The sequence below is a fragment of the Centruroides vittatus genome, unplaced genomic scaffold (genome assembly GCF_030686945.1).
Source record: "Centruroides vittatus isolate TY-2023 unplaced genomic scaffold, ASM3068694v2 contig_1168, whole genome shotgun sequence".
NCBI classification, from domain to species: domain Eukaryota; kingdom Metazoa; phylum Arthropoda; class Arachnida; order Scorpiones; family Buthidae; genus Centruroides; species Centruroides vittatus.
Genome location: NW_027120749.1, coordinates 3,376,083 through 3,390,266, shown reverse-complemented (window position 1 = coordinate 3,390,266; position 14,184 = coordinate 3,376,083). Strand labels below are relative to the sequence as shown.

The 14,184-nt window shown below is 31.4% G+C and overlaps 1 protein-coding gene across 4 annotated transcripts in view; it reads right to left on the bottom strand.

The window, feature by feature from the left end:
* Positions 1–14,184, bottom strand: part of unc-104 (kinesin family member unc-104) — a 187,472-nt gene that overhangs the window by 135,203 nt on the left and 38,085 nt on the right. For all 4 annotated transcript variants that reach the window (XM_067278651.1, XM_067278667.1, XM_067278660.1 and 1 more), the window contains exons 3-4: positions 10,280–10,362; positions 10,112–10,191 (exon numbers count right to left, since the gene is read on the bottom strand). In XM_067278651.1, the coding sequence (XP_067134752.1) occupies positions 10,112–10,191; positions 10,280–10,362 (163 nt within the window). The remainder of the gene's footprint in view (positions 1–10,111; positions 10,192–10,279; positions 10,363–14,184) is intronic.

Here is a 14,184-nt window from a genome sequence, read left to right as displayed (position 1 = left end):
TTGCATATTATTAATTATTATAAATGGCAAAAAGCTTAATTTTTAGGATTGGACTGAGTTATAAAAAACTGTAATGTTAATAATGAGTAAAATCATTAAGTCCAACTCTACTCAAGGTGTGTGAGAACTCCCCTCTATCTCCCTTGACTTTTAACTACTAAAATTTAATAGTATCAGTCCTCTAATATACAAACCTCCCTGCAGAATATCATAGTTTCAACAAAAAAGCACAAAAGTTATTAAACTTCAAAGTGGTTGAACAAAAATCATGCCTCTAAATGCCCACCCACCCATCTACCTACACTACACAGAGACACTCCAAAGTCAGAAATCTCTCTTCAAAACCTGATGAAAGGCTTATTAATCAAGCCAAAAACATTAGTTTTATTAAAATTAACTGCTGGAAAACTACATAAAGTGTTTTCGGTGTTTCTGTTTACTGTGTAGTTCCAGCTTAGACTATTATTGATACATTATTTTAGAAAAAAAAATTTAAACAAATATATAAATAATTGGCTTAGTTTATTTATCAATAATTTAATATAAATATATTTATCACTCAAATATCACACATTTTTGACAAGACTATGTCTTGTTTATAAAATCGTACTGCCTGATGTCTTACCAGCTTAGAGGTATGAAGGCGTGCACGTCAGGAGTTGAAATTTGGCACAGAGTATTAGGTGCCCAAATCACGAGTGCATAAAAAAACCAGACTTGTAGGTAGAAAATAAAATACAAAATGGTGACACTCTCTACAAACAGGCAGTAGTGCAAGATTTGCACATGCATTGCTCTTTGGTAAGTTGGAAATACGAATATTGTGAAATCAAATTTTGACAAACACGTGCATTGGAAAGTTCGAAAAGCAAATGTTGCTAAATTGAATTTTGACAAAAGAATATTTGAAAAAAACCTATTTACCTGTCCCATGTTATTCCTCACATATTTCTGGTCACCACATGCTAACCTTGATTGATTGACTGGAGATATCTCGTTTCATCATCAGAACTTTTTGAAACTAGATAGCGCATTGTTATAATTTTATATTAGAACTATATTAAAACTAACTTCTGAAATATAATTATTTTTTCTTTTTACATTTATTAATATATATATTTCATTTGTGCAAAATAAAAAAATAATTGTGAACGATACAATAGCCACCATTATTTTTTTTCAAAAACAGAAAATTTTCACATTGACAAAATTTCAACCTGGGGCATCATGCAATGGAGAGAAATTTCAACATTCAATAGGTTAATTTCACTGAAAATGCATTGTGGATGACCTTGTGGTTGTGGCTGGCGAAGTTTGAATGATCACGCTCAAAACCAGCAATACCAAAGATGATTGCAGAATGAGAATAAGTCCCACCGTGAGTGTGAAAGTGATCCCACTTAGTAGTTAGTCTCAAAGACAGTCTTGTCCTAAGTACGGCCTTGCCGTTTTACTTGTTTATATATAAAATATAATTTTTAATTAGAATGACATGTTATTTCAAATTGGTATTTCCATTCTACATTCTTCTTTTAAATGCATAATAAAAAGTCTGAATTTTTTTCCATACTACTAACATCTTTACCAGTAATTCGAAATCTTAGAACAATCATTGCATTTAAGAATCTAGTTAAATCAATAAAAAAATTATTCAGAAAAACTTTCCATATGCACTAACTGAGAAAAAGTTATGCACCCAGATAGAATTGTCCAATTACTGAAAAACTCAGCATACAGCTGTATCTCAGATAGGTATGTAATACAGTTATGATCTGACTGTATGTTGGATAATGCCACCAGAGTAACTTAAAATACTTAACCAGAGTTTAAGCTGGAGATTTTTTCTTGTAGAAATTTGGCTAATTTAAATGGAATGTTAGTCACTGATACAAATTCACTGCTTCTGACGGAAATATGCATGACTGATACAAATAAAGTTTGCAATATAGTACACTAAATCATTAGCTTAGAATTAAAATGCAAAAAATAAATGAAGCATTTTTAATGATTATTACAGAAATAAAATATTTATTTATCAATTCCTGAAATTTTTAGCATAATATCACATTACAATCAGAAAAGGCACTAAATGTGCTTCCTTATTTTACAACTGTTTCTGTTGTGACTGTAATGTGTTTTCATAAACATCACGTTTTGACTTTCTGACTTGTGAGTCACTTGTCTAGGATGCCAGATGTATATGGCACTTATTGCCTTATCATAACCATGGTCCTACCAAATCTCAGACTATATCCTTGCTTCTACCAGAGGACACTTAAAAGATGGTGTGTACACAAACATCTCTTTTTAAATGTCAGGAAACACCAGGAAAATATTCATTATTTGACAATGAAAAATAGAAATTTTTTAACTTCCTACATATAAGAAGCATCAGTACTTGAAATTATTCAGTTTTTTTGACATCTCTACTCTTTATTCCATACAAACACGCATTACAAGAGTGTATATTATGCCACGTGTGTATGACAAAGCTGATGGAAACTGCATATACTGTAAACACAAAAAGAGGCAAAAATTGAGCACAGTGGTGATATTCGAAATATTTAACAAGGGGTTCGCTAGCAGAAAATTTTTCCCTGACAATCACTGACAAATAAAATGGAAGTTTTGAATAGAAATAAATACAATACCTTTTCTTGCAACCGTATATCTAACAATCAGTGGCGTACTTGGAACGTAACAAGCCATGGGTGAAGGGCAGGTAACGATAATATTTTAGGGCTGTCGACCTTTTTTTTTTTAGGCAGGGGTAATCTTTACCGCGAAATGGCGCTTCTAAAAATACACGTGTCATCATCTCTCGAGATACATTATACTTTTTCTTTCGCTGTCCATAGCCCGACACGTGTTCAGCAGCCATCTTGTATTATCTCGCACGCGTGGCATTCTGGGATCTCTCTTATGACTGGATCAAGAACTCTCTTGAATCGATCGCGATTAAACCTCGATTGAAACAGTTGAGAGAGATCGCACCAAGACATACTCCCTGACCTTGCTCACAATCTAGATTGAAATGCTAGGTACGAACGGGGTATAAGGCTCTAGTTTAGTAGTATTACAGAGTATAATACGCATATTTTAATATATTTTTTTAAAAAAAACAAACCCACTGAGAAATGTTTCGTGTGTTTAACAAGGTTCTGGAAATTGAAAATTTTAACAACAGGTTCGGGCGAACCCGTTCGGAAAACTGAAAATTTTAACAACGGGTTCAGCCGAACCTGTGCGAACCCGCCAAATATCACCACTGCATATGCTCATTAGCATTTTGCTTGATTTCAAAATCTGTTTAAAAGTCATCCATCTTGATTTGTTTTGATGCCATTTTTCTACTTATTAAATACAACAATAATCTGATATTAATGTCATGTACAGTACAGTCTGTTTGTTTATGCTGAAATTCATCAGGCAGGTCTTTACAACTTGAAAAGACTGACTGGCCTTGCTAAATTTCAGCACTACACTTGGACCAGCATCAGAATGTTCACTAGGTGTCCTCCTCCTCAATTATATCAGCCTGCTGACTCTCTTCATATAGTTCTTCAATTGTATGTATCCCAAATGTAACAAGTGCATCATCAAACTCTACAAATCCCAGAAACACCCAAATATTAACTAAGAAATCAAAAAACACAAAGTTACAATAGATAGGACAATAAGAAAAATCTGTTATTCCAACTTTCTAGAGAAATTACCAGTACTGGTATTAATAAGCATCACCTCTAAGCTTTTGGATTTCTGGTACAGTTCAAATGTAGTGAATGAACAAAAGATACACCTGATAGTTTGAGGGCACCAGGAGTGTATAGTGTTCCAATCAGAGACCATAGGTTCCAGAGAAATTTGGTATACATTGGATTGACCAAATGATCTACACAAAAAAAGGATTAAAGAACACAAATACGACATTGCCAAAAAAAGATACACCATCGCCCAGCAATCCTTCCAGACAGACCACATCAGGTCCTTGGAAACACTCAAAATTTACAAGGAAAGAAAATTGGGGAATTGTGTAAACTTCAAGGAAAGCTATGAAATATCTCAAGCATGGCGATATGCCTGTGAAAACCATCTGCATCAATAATTACATATTATTCCCTCAAGGATCAGCCACAACATTAAAATACAGTTATGGGGTACAATCATTCAAGCCTGTACTATCAATGCATTTAACAGATTTAAGCAATTTGTAGTTGAAAACATTTGAAATTCTTGGCATTCCACAATCGGAATGATAAGAACCTGAAGAAGATTCTGGATAAAGGATCGAAAACGTTTATTCATTTACTACATTTGAACTGTACCAGAAATCCAAAGGCTTAGAGGTGATACCTGTTATTCCTAGTTACAGATATGCTAAAAGGAGGTAAAATCATATTGATTTGGCAACACATGAGAAAATAATCCATTATTCTGAAAAATCTGTTGTTCTGCAATCTGTAAAAACAAGATTCTACTGTATTACTACATTGTGTGTTAATAAAAGCTTTAAATTTTTATTAATGTGGTACAAATTTGCATCAAAAATAAAAACTGCAAGGGCTTCCTGACACTCATAATTTACAAAGTTAAATTTTTCTGTAGTGCCATTCTCTTATGAAATTTTATTTTAAAAAATAATTTTTATATTATTAATTATTATAAGAAGGCAAAGGCTTATTTCAGGGTAAAAGTGAGTTTTTAAAGAAATTGTAAATTATAGTAACAAATAAAACTTTCAAGTCCTACCCCTCTTGAGATATGACACAAGCACCCTCTATCTCTCTATCCCTCTGAACTAGCAAAATTTAATAGCATCAATGCCCCATATCTTCTATATATCTACCAAGTTTCAAAATTTTTGATTCATCCAGTACTAAGATAAGTTATAATGCAAAAATAGACGCTCTCCTCTTCAAACACAATTCCGTAAGGGGTTTTTTTCACATTTTTGGTCTTAAAGTGTCAAAATATCAAAAAATCCAAAAACACCAGGGGTGTTAAAATCTCATCACCATATTTTCCCTGTTATATTCTATAATAACCAGGAAAACAATACTGTCGATTCAGTTTAATTAGGCCACTGATTAATCAGGGCAGCCACGTTATTGGACCAAATCTCAAAGAACAGAAACCAAACTAATAAATTAATACATAATTTAATCACTTAATTGGGACAGTAGCAGAAAAGGAATTTAGCAATTTTTGATATATTTTACGGATCTTCCAAAAATATATAGACACTAAGTACACTAATGTCATGTAGGCCTAACAGTTGGCAGAGATGAAGCAATTTTGTCTTTTGCTCAGGCAGTTTGGATTTTCTGAAGGGGGTCAGCATAGAAGGATATATCACATGGAGATCCTGTCTGAGGCAGACCTGAATGCGAGCTACTGACTCTGTTCTGCATTGGACTGGATGATCCCCTTAAAAGTGAAGGGACAAAGATCCCTGGACAATTTTTCAAGGTCTCTCAACCGAGTTAGAAGACAGCTAGAGTTCGCTTGGAAGGTATTGTGTGCGTAATTACATCTAGATTAAGACAGCAGCTATCCAATCATTGAGACCAGCATCCAGAGCTGGTGGATTCTACAGACACTCCCGCCAAAGTGGTAAATCTTCAAGTAAAGGAAACTGTGCTCCTTTGAGCACAGTTTCCTTTACTTGAAGATTTGCCACTTCCAAAGACTCTCTTGACCATAACAGACTCCCAGCTGTTTACTCCATCCCTCTTAGGGACAACAGATGTGACAGGGACCTTATTTATATCAGCTCCACCAAACACTCCTTAGGAACCAGAACATGTGAATACCGTGCAGACCTTCAGCATGGAAGACACACCACGGCCCTTGCTACTTATACATCTGACTCTGATATCGAGACGGCATTTGATCATCCATTGCCAAGGTCATCCTCACTACACCTCACCATGAACATCTAAGATGGTTAGAGGCCATATCCATTTATAGAGCGAGCCACAATGCCACCTGCATCAATCAAAAGGAGGAGCTAAATTTATCTGTTATGAACGCTGACCTTTAATCGCCACCATCCACGCACGAAATGCACATGTCCATCATAACAACATTCGTCAAGCATATGTTCAATTTAATTTGAATATTTACATTCTTTTTTTGTGTTCCATTGGTTATTCAGCATATTTCACCTGAGGAAGAACTATTTAACAGTTCAAAAACGTTAGTAATAAACTGTATTATCCACAGAACACACTGGTAACAGGTTCTGGATAAGGTGTTGATTACATATTTTATTTTAGAATTTATTATTAGTTCGTTTAATTGGAGCAGTCGCTTAATTGGGCCAAAATGGATTAGTCCCAATGTGTCCCAATTAAGCAGAATTGACTCTACTTCATATATGAAGAATTCTTTATATAGTTACATGAAATTGCTATATTCATATTTTATACTGTAGTCTGGTATCTTACAGAAAAATAAAATTAAATTGTAAAAAGAAAATAACTATTGTAATTTATAATACAACGAACAGTAAACAAAATAAAACTGATAATATTAAAATACAATATAGCCAAACTCCATTTATGTTTCTCCAATATACTTTTTTTTGCAATTACGTGCTAAATATTTTTTGCGCAGTATTTTCTCCATAATAAAACACTAGTAGTTTTTCATTTTTTATAATTTAATACTTATATGTCACATTTTTCAGTATCCTACAACATTTTTTTCTCACTTATGCATTATTCATTTTAAAATGGAATAACTTAAAGCAATTATTTAAAACAATGAAAAAGTGAATTATGTATTCACTTCAGGTTAGTCCATTCTGACAGTACAATGCCAGAAAATGCAAAAAACGAAGAAAATAATATGTAACTTGTTATGCCATTTCTGACAAATTTTCCTGTTTAGCAAATTGCTTCATAAGTCCAACACATTAAAAATTTTCACTTTCCATGTTTTATAGTGTGAATCAATTTCACTAAGTAAATAATAATTGCATTCTGGTTTCTTATTCATTTTCACTATTTGTTTTCAGTGTAAGCTAACTTGTAGAATGAATCTTCATTCTTTCATGTGACTGGAGTTTTGACAGAAGAGGGCAACCAATATCTAATGAAAAAAGCAAGCAATAAACAAAACTTGGTCAATTTTTTACAAGCATGATTTACTTTTACACTATTTTACTTTCCCTTTTATATTTGTTCAAATGTATTATACACCCAGTAAATTAAAACTTCTTTGTTAAGAATTACAAGTACAAATATACTTCTTACTGTATACTGGATGAATTATAATTCTTCCCTCCACAAAAAAACCTTCATAATCCAGTGATAGGTGTTTCTACAACAGTTAACGTTTTCAACCCCGTTGGGGTCTTCTTCAGGCACAGCTCATAAGAAGTTTCAAATACCAGTGAATGGAACAAAAAACCGAAGCAAATTCTATTCCATATTTGGAATCATGGAATTGGAAGATAAGATGGAACATTATGCTCGTGTTGGGATGTTATTTATGCATGCGTACTATTATGTTTGCCAATCTTTGAATCGGCAGCATTCTGAAGTGTCCCCCGAGGTGTCCCCATGGGCAGCCCTCTATCGGGGGACTTATGCGAGCTAGTGATCAGGAGACTTGAACAACAAATCATCCCTTCATTCCTTCCCAACATCCTCCTGTATAGGAGATATGTAGATGACATCCATATCATATGGAAAGCAGAGCCGGACATCAATAGGTTTACCAATGCAATGAACAACAACCCGTATGGGCTAAGCGTTAAGTTGGAACAAAAAAGCAACATCTCCGTGCATTTCCTCGACTTGGACATTCAAATAAGGGATAAGACCACTCATAGGGTATTTTATAAAAAATGCCATGTACCTTCTTTGTTCATCCCAGCTATCTCGGAAGATCCATATTCGTATAAGATTGCGGCTTTTAGGGCACTAATTAAGCGTGTGTTCACGCACAACTCAAAATATGAAGACACATTGGCCGAGCTCAGCTATATCCAGGAAGTGGCATCACAGCACGGTTATGATAGGAACATAGTGTACAGCATGGCCCGCAATTAAACACAGGGAAATACTTGTAACAACCTAAACACCGGGGTAGGATCCATTGAGAATAATGCAAGAAAAATAGTAGAGTACAACCACCATCTGGATGCAATATACAGAGAAATCTCATCCATCACCCAAAATAAAATAGCTTATAGGAGGCCAAGGTCAATATACAGCTTACTTCGAAATGGGAAGGACAGTTTGGACATGAAACACGCAACGAGTATATATGCGGTACCACTTTGGGATGACAGATTTAATAGAAGTTTGGTCTATGTGGGTTCGACCAAACGCTTTCTCCATCAGCGCCTCGGGAGCACAGGTACGATATTGCCAACAATAAACAATCTACCACACTGGCAACTTATGCCACACAACCGGGAATCACAGCCGACCTCCAAAATGCTCGTATAATCAGAATGTCACACCATACAGACCAACTTAGAACATTGGAGACTCTAGAGATATATAAGGTGGGATTGCAGAACACATGCATCAACTACAAGGATGCAATTAACATCTCGCACGCCTGGAAATATTGTTATGAGGGAAATGCACACCCACAACTTCACATTGATTTAATTCAATTTATATTCAAAGATCGGCAAACGTAATAGTACGCATGCGTAAATAACATCCCAACATGAGCATAATGTTCCATGTTATCTTCCAATTCCATGATTCCAAATATGGAATAGAATTTGCTTCGGTTTTTTGTTCCATTCACTGGTATTTGAAACTTCTTATGAGCTGTGCCTGAAGAAGATCTCGACGAAATTGAAAACGTTAGCTGTTGTAGAAACACCTATCACTGGATTATGAAGGTTTTTTGTGGCAGGAAGAATTACAAGTACAAGTTCAATTAAACAATGTTAATTTGTGTCACAATGTACTAGTACTTTTGTGATGACTGTATTACACTGAAAGCAATTCAAAAGTAGTTTCACTTATATATTTTTCTCAGCTCCTTTGAAAACATAAATGGGATTCAACTTTATATAAATTATACAAGCATTAATAAACATTTAATAATCAAACAATACAGCTAGATTCTTAATCAGACTATTATTGTAGTCTGATTAAGAATCTGGCTAATAATTAATAAGATATTAAGCAATTTAGCTAGAGGTAGGCAGTTAAACTGCTATCTCGTGTTAAAGTTAGAATATTCTAGCTTTAACACGAGACATTCTAAGAATATTCTAAATTAATTTTAGCAGTAAAAATCTGGCTTTATCATTTAATAAAACATTAGGATGATTATATATGTAATTATTTTCTCAAGTAGTTATGCAATGTTACCTTTTCCTTCATCAATCATCCCCTTAAACAATGATTATATCATTTCTTAAATGATTGACTGTATTTCAACATCAAAGCTATTCTTATCAATCATCTCTATTTTAATCTTTTTATTTACTTTAGATTTACTATATACTTTCATCAAATTAAGTTCTACTAAAAACTGTTCTATTTCAAAATAAGCAGTTTGGTTATTTGGTTTTATATCATTATATAAAAATAAAAATTATTTATGCTATTCTAAAAATCTATTCACAGTCAACTTTCAAAATATTTTTGTCTGATCATTGTAAAAATATTTTAGATTCAAAATGCTAATGATAAAAAAAACCCACTTAAGAGATTCTAGTCATCAATTGTAAAAAATTTCTAATTGTAATAATTTATAATACATCTATGAATAAAATGCACATCGTGATTATTACAATCTTCAATGGCAGCTATGTAAAAATATAATTTTAATAACATTTTAATTAATTAATTTTTATGATTTTTTTGCATTTCATTAAAACATTGTTCTTGATGCAAAATTTACATTGACCTTTCATTACAAATTGTTTAAAAACCTATTTTATAAATAAATACCTTCAAAGAGAATATAATAAATTGTAACAAAAACTCCATTCTCTTATTTGAGCTCCAATAAAGTAAATTTTTGTTATTATTTATAATAATTATTTTTATATTCATTCCATTAAAAAATTCAACAATAATATATTTTTCATATATAAAAATTTTATTGGACTTTTCAATAAACTTACCCTTCAAATGCATGTAGCAACATTTCTTCTCCAATATCATTGTAAACAACTTCTTGTGATGCAAAATTATAATCTCTAGGCTAAAATGTTAACAAAAAATTTACAACATATATTTTAAAATTTGAAATTAATTCCTTTTCCAAATTATAAAATATATTTAATGCTTACATCATGTGACCAATAGGAATAATCATAATTGAAACTTTTTGAAGAATCCTTGGATCCAGGCAGAGATTTTGGATTAATTATATCTGTAACAAAAATAAAACACTCTTATCAGATTATAATGGTTATTTGGTATTTATAATCTTCAATAATATACAAATTTCTCAGAAGTTTCTCAAATTTACAATTGAGGATAATATTAAATTAAAAAAATTTAAAATATGAATATTTTATTAAAAATTATTATTATTTAAAAGATTACAAATTTTCTGAACATTTTATCAAACAGCAGATGAATTCATAATAATGTAATTACTACTGTAAAACATTCATAAAGTATTTTCAATGTTTAACACTACAACTATAAATTAATAATCTATTTAAATCCAAATAATCATTTAATGAACATTAAACAAATAATAGCTACATATCAATGTTCTTTGTATCCCTTTTTAATTTTTTAAAATGACTTAATTTTTGAACATGAAGTTTTTGTCTACAAATGTAAAGTAGGACAATTAAGCTTTCATGTAGGGTGTAGGCCATCTATTAATTCTGTACATTTCTATATTCAACAGTGAGAAAACACCATTTCTAAATGGACCATTGAGTTCTCTGTTGAAACTAATGACATCAGCATTGATTCACTGTTGAGTTCAACAGTCTCAACGACCTGAAAGATCATTGAGTATTCAACAAACTAACATGGCAGCTTCCATGAAAAAGTAAATTTCGCTTATAGAAACTATCCATTCGCTCTTGCTGTGGATGCTGTAAATAGCAAACAAATTAATGAATGATCTGCATATGGTAAAACATCTGATCGCATGATTATGTTGGATAATTTGGTCAATATTGAAATATTAAACTTTTTCATAAACAAACTACCTCCACAAATTTGTCCAAAATTGATTTCCTAATGGTATAAATATTCAAGAAATTCAAATTATTAAAGAAAGACCCAGTATACAAGAAAATGATACAGATAAGGGTTCATTTGAATAAAAGAATTTATTCGAATAATGGTTAAGCAAGTTACTTTAATTATTTAGCAAAACAGCCACAATAGTTGCCTTCTCCTTAATTAAGTCAGTCATCATGAAAAGCGCCATTTCAAAAGAAACATTTCGTTTTTCTACAAAACATGTCTTCAGATCATTCAACGGAGGGACTCAACAAAAAAAATCACTGTTGAGTCACTGTTGAATATAGAAACATAAGGATTATAAGACTGTCCTACCAAAAGTAGAACACGTGGCAACCCTAATGTTGACAAAGCACAGAGTATGTGACACCCCATGTATAAAGTGATGTCTGTCATGGCCAACTTTTCTTTCATGTAATCAGAGCAATGAGAGACTGCACTTGGTCAGTACTAACTGTCTCCATTTTAGGGAAGATAGGATGGCATCAGATTAGTATGTTTGTGACACGTATGAATTGATATATTCAAGTTCGTATTTAAATCTGTCATCTTTCAAAGGAACTTTATATACTCCTGGTACCCTAAGATTCAAAAAAATCCTTACTGGAAAATAATTTAAGGCTTTTGATTGAGGTGTTAACAATGACAAATTACAAATTTTTAAGATTATATTTGGAAATTGTCCAAGGAGATTACATTCAAGAAATTATGTGAAAAATTTATGTAATAACTATAGATGTAGGAATATAATGGTACAAATCAAATACTAATATACTGTATATATATTTATGAAAAAAATTTTGATGTTCTTTGATACAGATCAAGTGTAATAGTCTGCCATTTTAAGCAATTACAAATTGGAACTGTGTAATTTATGTGCTGACAAATGCTTTACATTTACTGGCTAAATGTGAATATTTTCCAGATCAGATTAAAAACATTTAGCTACTTTCATATTAGAAATTTCTTAAAATCATAGGTAATGTCTCTAGTAGCTGTAAGATTTTTAGTTATATAAAAGAAATTTTTAGAGTTTTTGTTTAATCTAGGTAGTACCTTAAGTAATTGTTATTTATAGCATGAATTGTCTGAGAGGAGTTGGTAGTTTCTGTCCAAAATTTTCTTCATTTGAACTAATTTTTTGATTATTAAGTAGTTAGTTATTGCCTTCTGTATTTATCTTTTTTTAAATTTTATCTCAAGAACAAAGCTGGTATGCTTTATGCAATTTTTATAAATAAACTGAATGTTGTATAGCAGCTATCACTCTTAGGTTGTATAGCAGGATTTTTTTGTGAACTTTGTTCAAATTAATTTAATGTATTCACAATAATCAAAGTTGCATGTTTTGTACTTTTTTCCCATATTTTGACTTGTTTTGAATTCTTATATCTTGGAGTAAATCTATGATGATTACATAAATAAATAGATTGATATGACAAGTCCACTGGTATTCTATGGTGAAATGCATCTACATCAACAACTATATATGGTATGACAATATTATGTGTAAAATTGTTGGTAAAAGTTGTCATATAATTTTTTTCCTCAATCATAAAAAAAAATGGATGAAAGAGAAGATTTTGAAAATGCTTAAAGTGAAGAGAGATTTAATTTTAATCTGTTTATATAAAAACAATTTAAAGTAAAAATAAATATATAAATAATAATAACAACAACAATAATAATAATAATAAAAGTTACTGAGTGATATTGGTACTAATGAAAGCACTTCTGTAGAAGAAGAATAGCATTATGTTACAATAAAAAGAATATGCATAGAAAACAGTTGCCAATCACCTGTATAAAGTTCTCAGAATACAAATGGTTAATATTTAACCTGCAGCTAATTTATCTTATCAAACAAATCCTAATATATATTAGGAAAGTGGACATAAATAGAACCATAAATAAATCTCAAAGAATTATAGGTTGCTGACCTCTGACCTAACAGATAAGAATTTTCCAGGTATAATTCTAAATGATTTGTTTGATTTCAAATCTAATTACATCATTAGATTCAACATCAAAAATTTTTTAGAACTTAAGAAAATTTAACAAAATTTTAAAATAAACTCTCTTATCGAAAGATTGGTTTACAGTTCAAAATGTTCTAAATGATTGCTATGGCAACTGTTACTATAGCAATGCATGTACTGTACAATAATAATGTTAACGAAGAACATGTTTTAAAATATTTTTTTACATATTTTACTTAGATAATATACTGGTAGAAGTCACAGGGTTGACAGAAACTTAAACTATTTTTTAAACTTTTTAATTAGCTATTTCCAAGCATTCAGAAAAACTTCACAATTTCTCTGGTATATTATGTTCTAGGCTCCTGTTGTAAATCCACAATGTTCTTGTGGTTTTGACATAATCTTCATATTTAAATTTGCCAGTATTTTAATTTTATCCCAAAAAATTTTAACATTTTTATCAATTGTTTCAGCAGTCTTCTCAATATTCTAAGGACAGTACTTTATAGTAGAAGAGAGAATAGAAACCTTATTATCTGTTGATTCTAGGGGACAACTGTAAGAGAAGCATTGTTCATAAACTAAAGCATTGTTCATAGACTAAGGTCTATGAACAATGCTTCTCTTACTGTTGAATAACTTATGAATAATGTTCATAGACTAAGGTCTATGAACATTATTTACCAATTTCAAGAAGGATCTTTCATCCCATGTGCTTGACTTATTAACTCATTCAGGATGTTCAGATTTTTTTCTTTGGGAACTTCCATTTTGAGTGCAGATTAATAAGTAATTGTATGAATGAACCAAACAATTGCTGGATTATATTGGATTATTATTAATTAAATACTAAGTAATTTGACACTAGAGGCATGTGTTACACTATCTCTTAGCAAGAGAAGATGCTAACACATTAATATAATTATAAATAAATTAATATTTTAATAATTAATTTAAAATGTTCTAGAAGAAAAGAATCAGCCCAAAGTGAGACTTGAACC